Below are 19094 nucleotides of genomic sequence, written 5' to 3'. Positions count from 1 at the left end.
TTTGAGGAGTTCCTTCTGCCACAGACGAGCTCACCTTCCTGCAGCGATACCACCCCGCTGCCAGCGCTACACGGGCACTGCCAGCTGTGGGAGTTGTGGGGTGGCCGCTTGTCTCCGCCCCAATGAGTCACTGTGCCCCAGCAGCAGGGCTATTCCTGAAGCAGCGTGAGCACAGCCCAGGATCGCAATGAGCCACTCCCATGGTCTGTCTGGAGTTTTGGGGCGTTGTTGAGTTTTGTTGGCACGCAGTTTATAAAGGACTTGTTGATGCGCTGCTCCAATTATAAGCTTCGGACGGGGATGATTTTAGAAACGCACCTTGCTGAGCTTCCCTCAGAGAAGAGAAATGGATGCTCTGGCTCCCAACAGTGCTTTGGTGCTCGTTTAAAGGGAACAGGTATCAGAGAAACCAGGCAAGAAAGCCCTTATTTCTGCATCATCCAAATGCTCCTGCAGGGCTCCGAAGGGTTGTTTATCATACATCGTTCTGTCAGGAGCATTAGCTGCCTGTTCCGAGTCCAAAATCTGTTCACTGCACCCTCCGCCCAACACTTCAGCATGTGGAACAATGCACGTAGCATCACCGGGTCGTGGAAGGAGACGTAACAGACAAGGTCACACTGCTTTCAAAGAGAAAAGGACACAGCAACCACTTCTCAAGGCACTGAGCTGGATTTATTCATTTGACCGTATCAGTATCAAACTGGAAATAATCTGTTCAAGATCACATGTTAGAAAGGAGCAGCATTAAATAATGGATGTATGAAAAAGAGACCGTGCTTCAGAAAAGATTCAGTGTACAACATACATAGTATGCCATTGTAACAAAAATGCTTAAAAAGAGTCATCCTAAGCATCAAAGAGAGTTTTATAAAAGTTTACGTTCTCATCCCATGGGATGTACAGAACTATGCAGTTTGCATAGTTTTACTAGCATCCAAAACATCGTGTTTCAAATGTATGAGGCACAGCAAGAACAATATAATTCCATTTCCATAGGAACATAAACACAGCTTGTCACTAATGACACGCTTTCCAAACCGTAGCGCTCACGCCAATCATACACAAGTTTATAGCATTAAAAAGCAAAAGCCTGGAGATCGCCCACTGTTACCAATATGAACTAACACTTGCCCTACCCTTGAAAACTAGCCGAGATATCCTTGCAGTAGCTGCAACAACGAAAGCAGGTGGAGCCAGGGCCAACTTGCTGTGCCACTCCCAGAGCTAACAGATACAGCCAGATTCTCCCTCCGCCCAAGGAGCAGCGGGACAGGGAAGATACAAAGCTAAAACATATCTGTAACCAAGTGATGCTTTGACTCCAGAGACACCTGACAGAAACTAGCTCAGCTTGAGGAAGCTCCTGATTTACATTGAGAACGACCAGAGACTGGCCAGGTTTCAAAGACTCAACAAAGACTTATTGGGGGAAGGTTTTCACTAAGGACAGCTCAGATAGACCAGATCTTATGGCCCACATGCTTTTCTTTTTTTTTTTCATTTTTTTTCATTTTTTTTTTTTTTCTTTTTAATGGCAATACTTGCAAGCATATCATATAAGCTTTACTAAAGTCTAAGGTCCAGCACAGGGAGGTCCCCCAGGATAAGACATTCCCTGCAGTGTTCTTTCTGTTGTCTTCTTGTTGGTCAGCCAGTAGATGCACTGATACCATTGCTTCAGATCAGCTTATCAGAGCCCCTAGGGGTTTAGCTTAATCATCTGTGCAATCATAAACTATTCACATTTTACAGCCTACAATGGCAATATTTTTTATGTACAAATTTGAAAATCAAGTCTCAACATCAAGTTTGAAGAGGTAGAGGTCCATTTCTGACCTGCTGATAGAGAACGTTACTGGGTCAGTCGTATTCTAATGCTGGCGGTGCCCTAACAATATTGAAGTAACCAGCAAGAGCTCCAAGGTCTATGTAAAGTGACCTTTGCCTCTTTACCAGGTCCGACTCCTCCATGCTCCCAGTGCACAAAGAGGAATCTAAAAAGAAAAGGCACAAAGCGTGACATTATGGCACAAATAGCTGCATCAATGCAATTTCACAGTTACAGGCATTACTGGAATAATTAGCCTAACATTTGCTTTTATTCATTTGTGCTTTAGAAAGCTTCATTTTTAAAGCCAATATAAAATAAATCTCATATAAAATTAAATGAAAGATAACAAATCAACCCATAAATCCAGGACAAAGAAAAGTAAGCAGCTTGCTACTGCAAATAGCAAGTGTGTTTACTTGCTACAAAAAGCCCTGTTTGCTGGCACAGCCAGACAGAGCTTCCTCATTCTCTGGGCCATGGTGCTAAAGGAGAGTTTGGCACAAGAAAAAAACTGCAAGTTTTCTGACAGCTGAGAATTCCCCTTCATCACAGGGGGATTTTCCTTTAAGTTAACGACATCCTCTTTGTGACAGTACAGAACAAACCTGGGACTGTCTGTCTCACATTATTTTAAGTCAAGGTCTGAAGAAGCTGCAGAACTCCCCTGAATACTCGCACAGTGAGTGTCTTGGAATCCCAGGCACCTAAATTAGAGTTCCAGTGTAATGGCCAAATAGTCTTTTATCTTTGAAAGAACTGATTGAGATAGCCTGTGCTGGTCATAGGATTATGCACCCACGAGGCAAAAATCCAGAAGGAGCAACACCACTATAGATGTAAAGGCAGTGATTACTTTAAATGCTTCATTTCAACAGTTACTCATTAGAGCACCCCAAATTTTGCACAGGTATCTCTTCAAATAATTGTTGCAATTAAATGAACCACTCGTCTGGGCTCATTTTATAAATGCCCTTCATCAGGGCAATCCTAACATATTTCAGAAGTAGAAGAAAAGCATTCTGAAGCCTGCTAGCAAGTTGCTGACACCAAAATTCCCTTCAGCTTGATACTATCTGAGGCCACACGTTTTTGGTTTGGGTTTTTTTGTTTGTTTAACTGGCTCACACGTTATCTTTCATAGAGCAATTACCAATGCACAAGGGAGCTGAATTCTATCCTACAGTCATTATTGTTTTTAAAACAAAGGGCTTGTGCTGTTGACAGCATCATTACAGTTAGATTCCGTGTGTGTCTTATCTTTAAGGAGGCAAAAAGGATTTATTTTAATGGCAGTTGTTGAAACTCTGCTTGTTGAAAGACAAATCACTGGCATGAATGAAACACCTGCAATACAGGGATGAATTAAGTCATTTTGGGACAGCAATCTATACTTAATGAAAAAGTGCCCCAAATGACTGCCAGGGCCTTTTCATGAGCCAGTCCTTCTGGAGCTGCAGAATTCAGGCTAAGTTCTCCTGCTGAAGTCAATGAGTGTTTTACATAACACCTAATGAGTGCTGGGTCTGACCTAATCTGATAGGGATTTCTACTGATCTCCTTCCAGAGGCTTTTTGAGTTTATCTCATTTCAAAACACTTTGTCAAGTTCAACACAATGTAAAATCTACAAAGTGCAAGGTAAGGCTGATATTACAGACCTGTAATGTTTTCTGGCAACTGCAGCTCCTTCCTTGCAAGTAGTCTTTTCCTTTCAAACAACGCTGAGTCCAAACTCTGGCAGCGTGGCTGGTCTTCTGGGGGTGGGTGTAAGGCTTCATGTTTCAATAACTCTGCTGCAGACAGTCTGTGATTAGGATTCCTTTCTAGAGCTGCTTCTAACAACTCCCTCATGGAAGTGCTACAGTCTTCGGCAATGTCCTCTAAAGGGGGAGCTTGTTTGTGTATCTGTTGGAATAATAATAATAATATATATTTATTTTTTAAAGACCATTGATACAGTTACTCCAAAAACAATGGAAAAAGTGGTCACAAATAATCACCCTGGTGGTCTGGGAATTCCTCACTTACAAGGTACCACCTCTCCAAGCTAGTAGAATCAAGTACAACATAATACGTAACCACAGAAAATCCACCTTTTTATCAGATTTCAGCATAAATTTTAAGACTCAAAGCAATTCCAAGAAAATATAAAATCCAGTGCAGCACAAACTGACCAGAGTTCTGTACCACAGCATGTGAATCAAGCTGTTTTTATCTGCAGCTTCTAAGCAAAACAGACCAGCAACAGGACAGAGAGGGACTTGTTCCAATCAGGTTTCACCCTGTTCTAACCCTGTTCTTGCAGAAGCCCAAGGCCTGTCAACTTGTAACAAAACCACAGAGATTACTCCAGCTCAGTTTCATCCTTCCACTAAATGATCAAAACCCACTTCTTCCCTCCCTCCCCCAAAGCAAAAAGGATGATATCATCTCTCTGACAAGTAATTTGATAGTCTGTATGACTGAAGCTTTCCCAACAAGAATACAGGAACCCTTCGATGGAAACGGATATATGGTTTTTCTAAGAGCGCTCACAATATAGAGGTAGGATGGATATGCAGAACGAGGGTATCTGTTCACCCAGGGTGGAATGCCAGTTTGCATGTGAATAATAGTAGCTCCCATGCTGTAGATGTCTGCTTTGGTTGTGTGGCCTCGGCACAGGATGACCTCGGGACTCATGTAAATCTGTGAAGAATAGCCAAAAAAAGACTAATCAGCAACAGAAAACAATAATCAAAGACCAACCACGATATGTTGTGATTTGAAACACACACTTTACAAATCCCTCTGGGTGACCAAGCACTAGCTGGGGAACAGATTTTCTGCTCTGTTACACCAAACAAAACACAAATGTTTGGGCAGAACTGGCTTTCTTGGTCTTCTCTCCGCTTATTATCCAATAACCTGCATGGTGGGGCACCACCCTAAGATGTGGGGCAGCGAGGCACAAGCCAGGTGTAAGGCAAGGCACAGATTGAAAGCCAGCTCCTGCTGCGTGACCATTCCCCAGAGCAGCTGGTAATGCAAGCATCTCCCTCCCACTTCTTTTTAAACCAGAAATTCCTTAAAGCTAAAACAAATTCCTAAACCAGAAATTCCTTGCCATCCAAATTATGGTTTCTATCCACAATTTTCCACAGCACAGCTGAGATTTGTCAGAGCAGTTGAAGCACTCTGAGGGCATCTCCCCACTGGCTGAGCTGGGCTGAGGAGAACTGGGGTGTGAGAGGCACTGCCTGCCCACCACTGCTGTGCATCCAGCCATGTGCAGCAGGAAGGTCTCAGCACCAAGCTGTCCCAGTTGTCATTCCTGGTTTCCATTTTTCCCTCACCCAATCGCCCTCTAAAGGAGCCAAACAGATCCTTAATTAGTTCAAGTCACCAGACCACAAAGAATCACGTTAAAAGCCATTAATTGACACAAGGGCAGGAAGTTAAATCATCACCGCATTGCTGGCCTGCTCGCTACCACAGATGGAGAATGGCCGCAAGGCTCACGCAAATACCATGGAATATTTCCCAGTAAATCACACATCACATCTGCAATCAGAGCTGTGGACTGGTAGCAAAAGCATAGGAGCACGTCTGGAGCTGCTACTGACCCCTGTCCATTGCCTTCCTCAAAGCTAAGGTAGAAAAAGGCATCTGCCACACTTAAGGCTCATAAAGACCGCAGAAAAAAATCCCCTTTTTATGAAATAAGTAATGACAGCTGCATACAGTGCAAATGATGCAATTACAGCGAAATCTGTACAGATGAAAAGCAGCTACTTTCTTGAGGAAAAAGGATGCTGGAAGTACAACCTGTCTGCAGCTACAGCCTGAGTGTGAGAAAGGTCAAGACACACCCTGATTGCACAAGGACGAAAAGCAAACATCAGATGTGCACCCACACCGTGATTTCAGACTGATTTTGTCTGGCCTTGAGCTCAGTTGCCACCAAGGTGGGCAGTCCAACCCCGGATCTCATCCCATTGCCACTGCTCTCCATTGCTGGGCATATATCCAGCCATATCAGCCATTTTTTCTTTCCTTTAAACACTGTGCTAGTTTTAGTTGAGCATTCTCATGAATTAACCACACCCTTAACATTTAAACAACCTCAGCAATATTTGCAGCTGGAGCTTGTGCAATTTAACACAGTGCCAGAAGCACGGCAGAGTGTGTAGCCACTGCCTAGACCCTCAGAGGAGATTGCTAATTCCAACTGTGTGGAAACCAGCCCCAGCCAGCACCAGTGCAAGAGGAGCCAGGCACTTCCTATGAAGGAATCTGCACGGCAGCAATACAGCCCTAACACGAGAGGTCATTACGCTGCCACATGCAGAAACAGCCCCCCTGGACAGCTGCACTGCTTCTTAAGGCTGCATAACAGAGGTGTAAAGCTCGGGAGGACTTCAGAGCAAGAGATGAGATCTTACATGGAAGAAATGATGAGAAAACAGCGCTATGAATCTGAAGAAGGCAATTGCAAATGAATGGACTCCACCAAGCTCAGCACGAGTGCTGTGGGTCCTGTGAGCACAAAAACTTGTACACCAGCATTCACAGCATTCCCTTAAGTCTTGGACTGGAATTTGAGCATCTCTTTTCCCACTAACCTCTCCACAGCCTTTCTCATCACCCGCCATGCTGCAGCAGAGTGGCCAGGATGGCAGGTTCAGAAAACCAGCTCCCTCCCTACACCACTCTGTAGGACACAGCACACACCAGGACGCTGCATGTTTTAGGGCTGCACGGACTGTCTGCTTTCTATGGGCACAACTGCAGGTGCTCAACAGTGCAAACTCATTTTTCTTTTTGAAAGGGGAGAAGTGTATTTCACAGCTGTGCTTCCCTACATTAATTTGACCTGTCCACCAGCAGCCAGGGTTGGATCATCACCTGCTTCATACACCTGCAAACACATCTAAAACAACTCTGTCCTTGGGAAATTCTGTACCAGGACTTCCATCTCCTTTTTTCTATCGTGTCCCTTTCCCTCTACCCCCCCCTTTTTTTATTCTTATTAATAGCATGCACGCACCCACACAAATGATCAAAGCACATACATTAAATGCCAGAAAGCACATTACTTCCGATACAGTAAGCATTTTAAACTCTTAACGCCTCTGACTAGAAAGCCAACACAAACAAATGCTTGAATATGTTCCCAAAGATTCTGAAATCAAAATCAAACGAGCTGGGCGTTCTGTGAAACATGAGTTTATCCTGCCCTTCCAAGGAAGTGAGATGCTCTCTGTCAGTTACACATGAATGTCTCCTCAACACACATGCCTACGCTGTGAAAGAGCATCAAAATAGTAAGTGCCAACAGTTTGGCTGGAGTGTTTCCTGTAAACAGCCTCCTCTGGCAACAGAGAGCAAGCGAAGGCCCATTTGTAGCAGCTACCCCAGCTAATTGCTGCTGCTTGGCTGTTTGCTAAACAGTCAGTCTGGAAACACTTTGGTATGAGAGTACTCAAGTAGTGAGCAGGACCTCTCTGCGTGTTCTGAGTCCAAGTCATTGGGAATGTTTAAAAGGCTTTGCCTCCTTTGCTGTGACACCTAAGCATTTTAGCAGATAACCATCAACCACTCAGTACATAATCTCCATAGGACATAAGGACTACAGACGTGGGAAATGCTAAAGAACCCACAGGTTTGTTGTTTCTGTGGTTTCAAAGGTGGAGCGCTGAGCAGGTCACCCCAGTCAATGGCTGATATCTCACGAGAAATCTTTGACAGAGCAAAGAACTGAATTCCAGTCTGAAGCGTCTCTGACCAGCAGCTGATGCACTGCAAACCACCCTCCCCAGCACACTGTTCCTTTGTTTGGCTTCAGAGCAACATAATGTATTTACTCTTAAACTCCAATACTGAATGTGGACATCACTGTAAAAGGAGTGATACAACACAGTTTTTTGTCTCTCCTGTGTCTTACCTCTGTTCCTCTAAGGTCTTTGGGGTAGTAAATGTCCTCAGTCATTTGAACACTTAGCCCAAAATCCACCAACACGGCCTTAGTTGACATAAACACAATGTTGCTTGCTAAAAGAAAAACAAAAAGGTGCCATTTAAGGTTCCAGCATTTGGGGCATTTATTTCACAACGTGACTGTTTCATTTGGATGTCTGCCTGAAACAGGAGGCCAGCACAACCAGTCCCTTCTGCTAGCCAAAACATGTCTGTTAGTGATCCAAGACCAATTTTTAATTATATCTCTGAAAATCAAGCAAGACTGGTTTGTTTAAAAGAAGAAATCAATGTCTGGTCATTTTCCTAACAAAAAAAAAAAGAAAATAGAGTGAGAAACAGACAGAGAAAATGGCTGAGGGCAAAGGATCAAGCTAGGAGGCTGATGGAGATCTCTGCACAGCCAGTATCCTGGCTTGCTCTGAAGAGCCTTCGTTGTCTCCCAGAGCTGCAAGCATGTTGCACAGCTATTGCTACAGACAGAACTGTGGCCACCAAGGGATTTCTTAACACTAGCAAAATAAATGAAGAACAGAGGCCCCTCCACAGCCGCCATACCTGTCAGCAACAGCAGCTAAGCACAATGAAAGAAGATAGCTGTAAAAGAAAAGGAGGAGAGTTCCCTGTCTGAATCGCAGAACTATTTAGGAGCTTTATTCACTTTCCTTCATCAAACTCTGCCTAAGGCACAGAGGCTTTCTTTGCAGTTGTATTTCTGATCAAATATTTATGAATGTAATGCTCCTTTTTAAGTCTTGAGAAATTCTTATTCATTTCTTCTGCAGCCACAGACAAGTCTTCAAGTTATGCAAGAGAAATAGATTTTCCCCCCATAGCAAACAGTGGAGTCAGGTCATTTCCCATCTTGATAGCACCCACCATGACCACACAGTGGAAAGGCACAATTTCATTTCAGTCATACTGATTCCTCAAATAAGTGCTATGAATAAATGAATATATCAGTAATTTTAAGCATAACTATGAAGATACAGATTTTAAACACCGCATAAAGAATCGTGCAGAATGCAGCATTGCCATAAATGTGGCAAGCTTTGCTGCCTCCTTGGGATTGAACTCAACTCCAACTTCTTGTCAGGACACAGGAAGAGAAGGACAGCTCTGCTTCACTCCTCATCTGACACAGCTGAAAAAGCCCAGCACGGACCCTATGCTCAATTAGGCCACAACAGCCCCAGGAAACATTACAGGCTTAGGGCAGTTTCTGAAAGACTGCATGGAAGAAATGGGCCTGGCAATGTTGGACAATGCTCAGCAAAACATGAGCCAGCAGTGTGCCCAGGTGGCCAAGAAGGCCAATGGCATCCTGGCTTGTATCAGAAATAGTGTAGCCAGCAGGAGCAGGGAGGTGATCGTCCTGTTGTACTCAGCTCTGGGGATTCCATAGCTTCTGAACGAAGGGTTAAAACAACCCACTGATCTACTGCTAAAAGCCAACAGAAAGTTGTTCCTCCTTGGCTCAAGGAAGCCTTTTCTCAATAAAATCCCAATCCCGTATGTCAGCATGATGGTCTTAACAGAAGAGGATTCAATCAGGAAGAAATGAGAAGTACAGGTAACAGCCTTTTCTATGTCAGGTATCTGAGGCAGGGCACTGGGTAGGATTCTAAATAAACCTTTTATTAATATCACAGAATAACAAAACCATTTGAGTTGGAAGGGACCTCTAAAGGTCATTTGGTCCAACTTCCTCCAAGGAACAGAGACACGTACAGCTTGATCAGGGTGCTCAGAGCCCTGACCAGCCTTACCTTCAGTGTCTCCAGGGATGGGACATCCACCATCTCTCCTAGCAACCTGTTCCAGAAGGCACCGCTAATTCCTGATAATCATCTTGTCAACTAATTATTCTAACACTTAAGTTTGAATATTTATACTTTTCACACACAGGAAAAAAAAAAATCAAAGCAAAAATGAGCTTGCAGAGGAGATATGTCCTAATTAGAAACACTCTTATTAGAGCTGAAGGCAGATTTTATCTCTCTGCAGCAGGGAGGAGATGCTGGGAGAAATAGCATTCAATATGATTTACACAAGTTAACACCCAGGGAATTTTAGAAACAAACAAGCTAAAATTTGAAATAATTGTTAAAAGAAAAAAAAACCACAACAATAAAAATTGTGTATTTTGTTCCAAAATGGAGTCAAATTGAGGAACAGCCATGCACAGGCACAGAACTATTAAAAGCAGGCACAAGAAAAAAACAGGAAAGATTTAGGTTGGATGTCAGGGGGAAGATCTTTACTATGAGAGTGGTGAGGTGCTGGCACAGGCTGCCCAGAGAGGCTGTGGATGCCCTGGCCCTGGAGGTGTTCAAGGACAGGCTGGATGGGGCCCTGGGCAGCCTGGTCTAGCATTAAATTTTATTTAAAATTTTTAAATTTTATTTTATTTTTTATTTTGTGGTAGCAACAGTAATGGGAGGACAGTTGGACTAGATGACCTTGAGGGTCCTTTCCAACCTTGTGATTCTATGATTCTAAATGGGGAGGTTGGCAGCCCTGCCTGTGACAGAGAGGTTGGAGCTTGAAGGCACTTAAGGTCCCTTCCAACCCAAGCCTAATACAACACCATTCTACGATTCTATGCAAGGATATATTTAGGGCACATTTCCACAGAAAGAAGTAAACTTCTGGTTTAATGCACTCTGATCATTTTGCTCAAACTTCTTTTGGTTTTTATTTCAAATCTGCATTGCATAAGAAAGGCGAAGGACTTTCAAATCATCCTCCCCATTAATACAGCAATAAACAGTGTATATAACTTATCTTAACCTTGTTATTAGTTGGCATGATCCAGTTTCTCTGTCCGTGATGCAAGGCTACACACCCCACCTCTGTAGCCGGCCCTTTAGGAGAGCCCCACCCCGATGTGGAACAGAGAGCACCCCAAGGAACCAAGCACACTTACGTTTGATATCATGATGGATAATCCTTTTGGAGTGGAGAAAGTCGAGCCCTTTCAGGATGTGCTTTGTCACCCAAATTATTTCAAATTCCCGCATAGGCCCACAGCTCTCCAGCTTCTCCATGACTGATCCTCCCTCCCCAGCTTCCATGAAGAGATGGATGGTCTCATCCCACAGAATAGCTCCGTATAATTCAGCAATGTTTTCATGACGGAAACATGCCTGTATTTCTACATCTGATGGTTTGAACTGTTCCACCGGCACCTAGGAGGTAGAAACAACCACATAAAAGCAGCTCAAAACCCAGGTTATTTATACTGTTAGTTTTGCCATAGATTGAAATGGAAGAAGGAAGCAAAGGGCTCTTAACTACTTGTTTAAATGCAAGACTTTATTTTGATCCTGTGCTTTATTCCCTTCTAATCCAGATACATCCTGTTCAAAAATGAGAGAATTTTTGGAATCTCGCCCTAATAAAAAGCGCAGTCTTCCAGAAAAAGCAATGTAGCAAGAGTTATTCCCGTCAAAAATGGGTGGCTGTTACGCAAAAGCTCTACGCAAACTTCCTGGTGAAGGAGATAAAAATCCCACTGCTTTTTCAGCTAGCTTTGTGCAGTCTCATCTGCTCTACAAGATCTGCACACCCTTTTGAACGTGGATCAGTGCTTGCAGCACAGAAATGCTCAGCAGTCTGCAGACTAACAGTGCTCCACTCAGTTACTGACCTTGTTTAACTCCTTATCAGCCTTCTTTTAGGGCTTCTGAGAAAGGAAATCCGCTTTAAAGTGAGCACTCAGAAGCACTCTATTTATTTTAGAAGTACCTATGGCAGATTATTAAAGCAATGGGCAATGTTTGCTTACACTCAGGAAGGCTATTATCACTCTTTTTATTCTCTGCCCCTCAACTGCCCTAAGCAATTAACACACTAATAATTTTACAGCAACGAGAAATACTTTTTGCACATTCAGAAACATTAGATGAAGTTAACCCTGCAGTGGGTTATGCAGGACTGGCAAACTAAATTGGTTTCTAGGCCCATACGTTTGGCAGAAGGGCAGGACATACAAGTCCCTGCCTATTCTGTTGCACACAGAAGGCAGGTACTTATTCATGAGGTGGGGTATAGACAAGTATACCACTCAAGCCTTTGCTGACCCTAAACACTTATTACTCAATTCAGAACAGTACATTGAAAGGTGAAGTTGAAAGAAAATACAGACTTGCATTGACATCGAGGGGTGGTCAGCAATTTCCTAGAGACATCTCTCAACCTTATGCTGAGTTAGCATTTAAAACACCATGAGAACTGCACGCAAGCTGAGGTCACTGAGACATGAATACCATTGGAGTAACAAAAACACATGTTTGAAAGCCCCAGTTGAAGGGTGGGATCCCAGAACCATCTGCAGCAGCAGGGTTTTGTTATCATCTCCAGCAGGGACGTGACTCCATGTTGATACATTACTGCCACAATTACTGCAGGACAAGCATAAATTCTTCCATTTACCCCAGCACGGCTGCAGGGAGTACCAAGCCTGCCCACAAGATAGTTATACAGGCTTCCAGACACTTCCACAGTACTTAAACTTTTCAGGTCTCAAGGATGAAAACAATTAACAATTAAAAACAACCATTTCTCCAGCTTTATGTAGGCCAAAAGAACACAGGCAACATTCAGCCCAGTAGCGGAAAGTCATGCAGACACATTTAAAAATACACTACATGTTCCATGTATCTGCATATAGATAAAGCTACTGAACGAACATACCAGTTTGCATGCCATTCGTTTCTTGGTTTCTCTATCTTGGGCCAAGTACACCTTCCCAAAAGCTCCTCGTGGAATAAAGTCAGAGCCAATATTCCTGTAAGTCAGCTTCCATGGAAACAGGAGCACATCCGAGTCAATCTGATAGCGGCCATTCTTGGGAGTGATCTGTGGGGTTAAATTACAATGAAATAATAAATCACACTGAAGTTGAAACTACATCAAGTCTAATTAATCTTATACATGGAATGGAAAAAAAATATACGTTGCTTATGTATGTACACAATGCACGCAATCTGTTCAGCAGTCTTTATTTAGAAACACCAAATGGGAACAGCATGTGAGGTGTGGCATCCATTCACAGCCCAGGCATCCACGTTTCTCTCAAGTGACTAACTCACAAAGTGTAAGTTGCAATTAATTGTCTTGAAACAACAACAACAGCAGCTGGGTTAATGAAATTATCCACCTCTTGTTATTAGATCTACCTGCACATGTTTGCCCTTCCTGCAATCTGCTGACTTGTTATGCCACATAGCTGTTACTCACAGGCTATCTTCTATGATGTGAGCAAGAGTTTCAGCATTTCCTAATATCAAATGGATTGCTAGAAGAATTTCAATTTTCCTTCTCGTATCAGAATTTCTGCTGCTCAGTAAGCAGTTAAAGAAGTCTGCTGCAATTTCACCTGTCACCTTCTTGCAGTTTTACACTGCAGCTGAATAGTGACTGGGAGTCACTTTATCTGCTTGAGGTGGTAATGTATAGAGAGCCTTGGGACTCTGCACTGCCACCAGGGCAAGGAGGCTCCTCTAGGAAGTGGTCCTGAACATCCAAGTCAGTATCTTGCTCTGAATCATCCTTTGGAAGAGCTCTCTCCCTCTGCACATGCCAGATCTAACTCCTAGCTGTAGTGATGCAAGTCCTGCTTTAGGTTTGACGTTGGTTCTGAAGTCTGTTCAGATTCTCCTAGCTAAAGCAGCACTAATGTTTGCAGCAAATATGCTTCTTATTAAATCAGGGATATACAGCATCACCAGCAACCAGAATATTGTTAATCTGATTACTGATAGGTAACCAAGATGCTTAAAGACATATAAAAGTAGATCAAAGATATTTATCACTGTCTGTCACATGGTCTCACTGTGCTCAGCTCTTCTGCGGCCCTTTCTAAGATAACAACATCTTAGGAGACTGCCGGTTTTAGATTTAAGATGTCACACACAGAATCTGTGCTTTACCTTGGTGGCTTTGATTTAGGAAAGTATCATCTTCACTGCTAAAACTGGCACTTGTGACTAGTATTTAAACATGTGAAGTAAGTTAATTCCTAATTAATTTTTGGGAGGATAAGCTCTTCAGTGATGTGCAGGGTTCCTGTTTAATACAAGCGCTTTCCTCGGGATGAGGAGAATGAGCCTCCCTGGTGCTTATTAGAACCAAGGCAAGAATTGTACCAGCTCTTGCACCTCCACTTCTACAATTCACAAGCAGAGACTAGTTAATCTGTATGTTACAGCTGTCCTGGTAAGCAACACAGACACCGGGTGGCTTTGCAGAACAAAAGGGAGAAATGAACAGCACACTACTCGCATTTCAACAGGCTTCATGTCAGACTAGATCCTTGCCTGACATTGTGAACTGAACATTCTCCTGTGGCTGTAGACTGCCTTCCTCCAGCTTTGTTTCAGCTGAAAGAAACTCAAACTGGGCACCCCGAGGCCCTTCACAGTGCAGTCTGTAGAGGTAAGCAGCCAGCCAGGAATGCTCCTGACCCTGGCTACAGAGCAGCAGCTGCATACAGTGCAGAGGTGCCTGTTGAAATGCATCTATAGTTAAGGCCCTGCCTTCAGTACTCAGTTGCTCAATGAGTCACATGCACCTAATAACACCTGGTTCATACCAATTGGATGCATCTATAGAAGTAATATCCAAGCAAAACAACTGTGAGTACATAGAACAGTGCCTACCCTAAGAATAGGAAACATAATATTAGTAATTGTGATTTCAATGTGACAGTTCAAGAAGTGACCATTTTGCAGCGTTCCCTCAAAATCAGGATAACGCATTACTCTTTACTGTTTCACACCCAAGAAACTGGCAAGCCTCAAGCAATGAATCTCCATGTACAAAACACACTGCGTGCAAGGATTTTAGATGACAGATCTAGAACACATGAAGAAAACAAAACAGCGGGACAAGAATACATGAATAATCTTCCATTTCATGAATGGTTGTTTCCAAAGCAACTAATTTCTAATAGCAGTTCAATGACACCAATATCTACAGGTGTTTGTAGAACAAAAGTCATTTTAGGAAAAAAAAATGATTAACATCTCTCAAGACACTGCATCTATGCCTGCATTTAATACTGTGTGATATTACATAATATCATCACTCTGAAAGTTGCAGTTGATGCTATACACCTTTTCTCCTTATATTACAGTATTTTACAGCCTTTTGTGCAGTTAATGAATTCAGAATAGATTCTAGAGCTTAACTTTACAGATCTCTGCTACTGCATCAGCAAAGACACTGGAGAACTCACAGATGCTCCTTGTAAGCCTTCACAGCTGTGACTTTTGCTTTCTTACTGCACGCATGAAGTTTGCCACCAGCACTGGGAAATGCTTTCTAATAACCAGGCTACCAACCGGCAACACAGACTGCATCTTTCTGAGCAGATCTTTCTCCACAGCTGCCTGGGACTGCAGGGGCTGGATCTGACGTCCTTAGGGATCCCCTCCAGGCTCAGGCTTCACAGTGAACAGCAGTCTGCCTGTTACTGCTGGGACTGAAGGTGATCTCCACTTAGACTCAGCAATAACTTCTGACACCTATACCTACTAATTTTTAAGTGAATAGAAAAAAGACGTACCATATTCAAAAGGATTCCAGATTCTTGCTGTCTGCATCCTTTAAATTGTTTTGCAGTGTTAGACACCTGATTTGCAAAAGCAAGCAGGTCTTCCACAGTCCCGTATTTGACGGAGGACATCAAAGAAACCTCCCTCTCACAAAACAGTAAAGAATCCGCACGTTCTTCATTTTGATTTGCTTCTTCACACATCGTAATTAAGCTGTCCTCATAGACGGCAAGGTCTCCACCTGGATAAAGGTTTTCCATGATGTCTATCACTTCAGACATATTTAAATTAGTTAGCAACAAGTCAATTTCCTCTTTGCTATCACTACCCGTGCTCATATACTCCATTACTGTCCACTTTGCAAAACCACTCCTGAAAAAAAGAGAAACAAAACAAACCTGAAGACATTTTATCATCTGAATTTATAGTAGCAAAGGTAAAGAAGTGGTCAGAGTGATAAGTAGTTCATTGTTACATGGTTAGATTTTTTAATTACCTTGTGTTAAGAAAAAGTCATAATTAGTAGAAGGGGTAAAGAGGAGAAAGAGAAAAAGTCTCCACTAACAACCTTCGTTTTGGAAGTTATTTGTGAACTCCTCCAATCATCCAATCTTGGAATTTACATAAAGTTTCTCAATGGAGGCAGTGACACAGTAAGGAAGCACAAGTCAGTTTTGTTTTGCTGGATATGCAAAAATGAAGGAGCACCCTCAGTATTCATTATTTAGAAATGGATGACAAATGGGGATATAAACGCACTGTATTAGTTTATCCCCAAGATTTTTATGAGCAGTTTATGTGAAGTGTCCAGAAAGAGCTGAGGATCACAGAGCAAGGCTAATAGGCATCCACCAGTAATAAACACCTGTTAGTATCGCTGCACGAAGCACCATCCATCACCAGCTGAGATACACCACCCACCTTTTCTGCAAATGACTGACCAGAATTAGACTTGAACTGAAATTTCCACCAATTTACAAAAAAAAAGGCAGAAACGGAGTTACTGTGAAAGTAATGAACTTCTAAAGCAGTTTCAAGCACTTTGTTCAGCTCTTACTATTCCTAACAGCAACTTTTAAGATCCATCTTAACCACCTGGCTGAGATGGACTTCAGATCTAATGGACTCAGCATCCCAGTAAGTCCTTTCTCATCCCAGATTCCCAGCTCGAACCAGAGTTATTCTACCCATTTGAAAGACATGCATAGTCAACCATTAATATCCTCACACACGCAGTTTTCAACACGTAAACGTCTAAGTACACTTACCTTATATTTATCCTGGTTGCATCACTCAAAATCATCAAAAAGGTCTCAGTATAATGGGTAAAGACGTCATGTTTCTCGAACCCGTATTTACACTGATGATAGATTCACAGTGATCCTTCGCAGTCTATTAAAAAAAAGCAAAACAAATAAAGCCATGGCGCGCCAGCTCAAGCAGAAGGACTGGTTTATGCTCATATGATCATTTGTTTCACGGGCTTCATGGAAAGTAAAAGTAGTAATCACAAGGCTGAGTGAGATAACAGGGGATTTTCTGCAGAAAAAGATGACAGCTAAAAAGAGTCAAGCTGCTGTATGATCACCCAGATTTCCAGGTACTACTGCAAAGTAACTTTTCCATGGTTAGGTCTGGAGTTTTATTCTCTCTGTCTCATGCTTGCAGATAACGAAGAAGAGACGAATCTTCTTTTCCTCCAGCAGCACATACCCCATTCAGAGAGCTCTCATTTCCCTTTTTCATAAGCCACCTATTCTCAGTAAAAGATGACAAGCAAACAAAAAAATACTTATAAAAGAAATAAGCATAACCTATTTATCTCAAGCACCACCAGCAGACTCAGTCCCCCGAGGTCATGAAGCAATGCAGCTTGCCCAGATACAGTTTCTGGTTATGATCTCTATCTTAACGTCCCCGCAAGAACGTGGAAGCTTTGCGGCACGTATTTCTCATGGGCTGGAGAGCGCTGACGTCAGCTCTAACATCAAAAAAAAATGAGTAAAATGATGCAGCTGGCAGAGAAATTCAGACCATGTGCCGTAAGCTCAATAGGCAGGACAGGAAAACGCAGCATGGGTGGAACAGAAAATGACATGGAGAGAGTAGACGATACTGCATCCCCCTTTCCAAAACCCTGTGATGGGCTCAGCAGCCTTCAGTCCACATGCTGGCACTCAGCATCAGGGCATGGAGGGGGAACCCCCAAGCACTTATCTAGCAGGGTGCTGAGAGAGGGCAGGGGTTTGTCAGCCTACACCTATACAAGACATAGCAGAAGCCCAAGCTGTAACCCCTAGCATCTCACCCTACCACGCTACTGCCCTAAAAGCCTGAAAGTGGTTACTCCCAATTATAGAGGAGATTTCTAGCCTTTGCCCCACAGCTGGACTTTTATGATGCCGAATTACCGGGAGTAAAGAGAAAAGCATCAGCCAGTTTGCTAAGAGGAACTGTGAGGCTGCTTCTGAAGGGCAAGGCTGGGTTACACACCAACCCCAGGGGGACTTTCTATAGAAAAACACGAACCTCCAGAGGCCCCATCCCTTGTGGGCAGAGACAACCGAGCACCACAATTAAACCAGTTCACTCCTTGATAATACTTTCATTCAACAGACCACAGTGCAGCTGAGAGCAAACACAGCTCTCCATAAGCTCTGTGCCTCAACATGTTCCCAAAGCACAGCGTCAGGCTAACAGTACTCACAGTTCCATACTAAAGCTTGGGTGCTTCAATAAAGCTTTAAGTCTTTCTGTACAACCCAGGTACGCTGAAAAACCACGTCACTAACAACGTCCTACCTGTTTTCTCAGCAGGAATCAGAGCATATCTCAGCTTGAGCTCTCAGGTCAGTTACTACAGCACGAACTGCTTCTCCAACTCTGTCATTATTTCAACACCATCACATGAGCCGTGTGCCGGCCAAGAGGTTATTTTTCCCGTTTATGACGAACGGCATGTCCTTAAAACCCCATTTCTGAGAAAAAGATCGAGTCCTCATACCCACCCTTTACAAACAGCGTTAACCGCACAGCGGGAAGAGCAGCTCTGACAGAGCCAACCCGCTCACCTGCGGCGGATGGCTCCGCTCCCCTCAGGTGCCGGCAGGTGCCGCCCCTCCATGCCCCCTTTACCCCCCCCGTTACCTGCGGGTCTCCGGAGCCTCCCTCCCGTCCTCCCTCCCGCTCTCAGCCGGCGCCGGGGCCGCTCGGCCCGCAGCGGGAAGCCCCGGGGGCGGGCGGGGCGCGGGGCGGGCTCCGGCCGCGGTTTCTATTTCGTTTTACGGGAAGAGGCAGCACCGCCCCGCCGGGCTGTGCCGACGGAGCTCGGAAAAGTTGCGTGGTGTTTTCCGCACCCCGCGACACGGCGGAGCGCAGCACGGGGAGCTGCGGCTTGTCCCGACGGCAGCGCTGTGAGCACTGCTGCCCCACGGGACACACAGCGGCAGACCCGTTCTGTACCCGTTAGCTAAATAAAAGTTGAGCTGGAAGTCTGGTGGAATTTAGGACAACAATATGTAGGATTTGATGGCGGCGTTCGGATTAAAATGCTCCGGGTGCCGGCATTGTTATTAGCTTGGCAGTTGCTGTAGGGTAGCGCTGCGCTTCTCACAGAATCACAGAATGACCCGGGTTGGAAGGGACCTCAAGGATCATGTAGTTCCAACCCCCCTGCCTGGCAGGGCCACCAAACATACACCTTTACTAGATCAGGTTGCCCAGGGCCCCGTCCAACCTGGT

At 43.9% G+C, this 19094-nt stretch overlaps 1 protein-coding gene across 5 annotated transcripts; it reads right to left on the bottom strand.

The window, feature by feature from the left end:
- Nucleotides 1-653: 653 nt before the first annotated feature.
- On the bottom strand, nucleotides 654-18788 carry MAP3K8 (mitogen-activated protein kinase kinase kinase 8). 5 transcript variants are annotated; one of them, XM_015853203.2, is made up of 9 exons: nucleotides 18501-18788; nucleotides 16622-16745; nucleotides 15365-15725; nucleotides 12490-12654; nucleotides 10721-10982; nucleotides 7760-7866; nucleotides 4369-4521; nucleotides 3492-3738; nucleotides 654-1997 (listed from the first exon to the last, which is right to left on the bottom strand). In XM_015853203.2, exons 2-9 carry the CDS (start codon nucleotides 16654-16656, stop codon nucleotides 1864-1866), a joined length of 1464 nt encoding a protein of 487 aa, XP_015708689.1. In that variant the 5' UTR covers nucleotides 16657-16745; nucleotides 18501-18788; the 3' UTR covers nucleotides 654-1863. The 5 variants fall into 5 exon arrangements, with proteins under 5 accessions (XP_015708689.1, XP_032298944.1, XP_015708690.1 ...); XM_032443053.1 differs by lacking the exon at nucleotides 18501-18788 and adding an exon at nucleotides 17168-18465; XM_015853204.2 differs by lacking the exon at nucleotides 18501-18788 and adding an exon at nucleotides 18156-18465.
- Nucleotides 18789-19094: the final 306 nt, after the last annotated feature.

The sequence above is a fragment of the Coturnix japonica genome, chromosome 2 (genome assembly GCF_001577835.2).
Source record: "Coturnix japonica isolate 7356 chromosome 2, Coturnix japonica 2.1, whole genome shotgun sequence".
NCBI classification, from domain to species: Eukaryota; Metazoa; Chordata; class Aves; order Galliformes; family Phasianidae; genus Coturnix; species Coturnix japonica.
This window is presented reverse-complemented; position numbering and strand designations above follow the sequence as displayed.

Excerpts from the sequence above, each read along its gene's own strand:
- MAP3K8 (XM_015853203.2), bottom strand. The coding sequence starts at position 16,656 with ATGATTTTGAGTGATGCAACCAGGATAAATATAAG. Across the intron at positions 4,522-7,759 it reads AAGACCTTAGAGGAACAGAG|ATTTACATGAGTCCCGAGGT; the intron begins GTAAGACACAGG and ends TATTCTTCACAG. Across the intron at positions 1,998-3,491 it reads GTTGCCAGAAAACATTACAG|ATTCCTCTTTGTGCACTGGG; the intron begins GTCTGTAATATC and ends TTTTCTTTTTAG.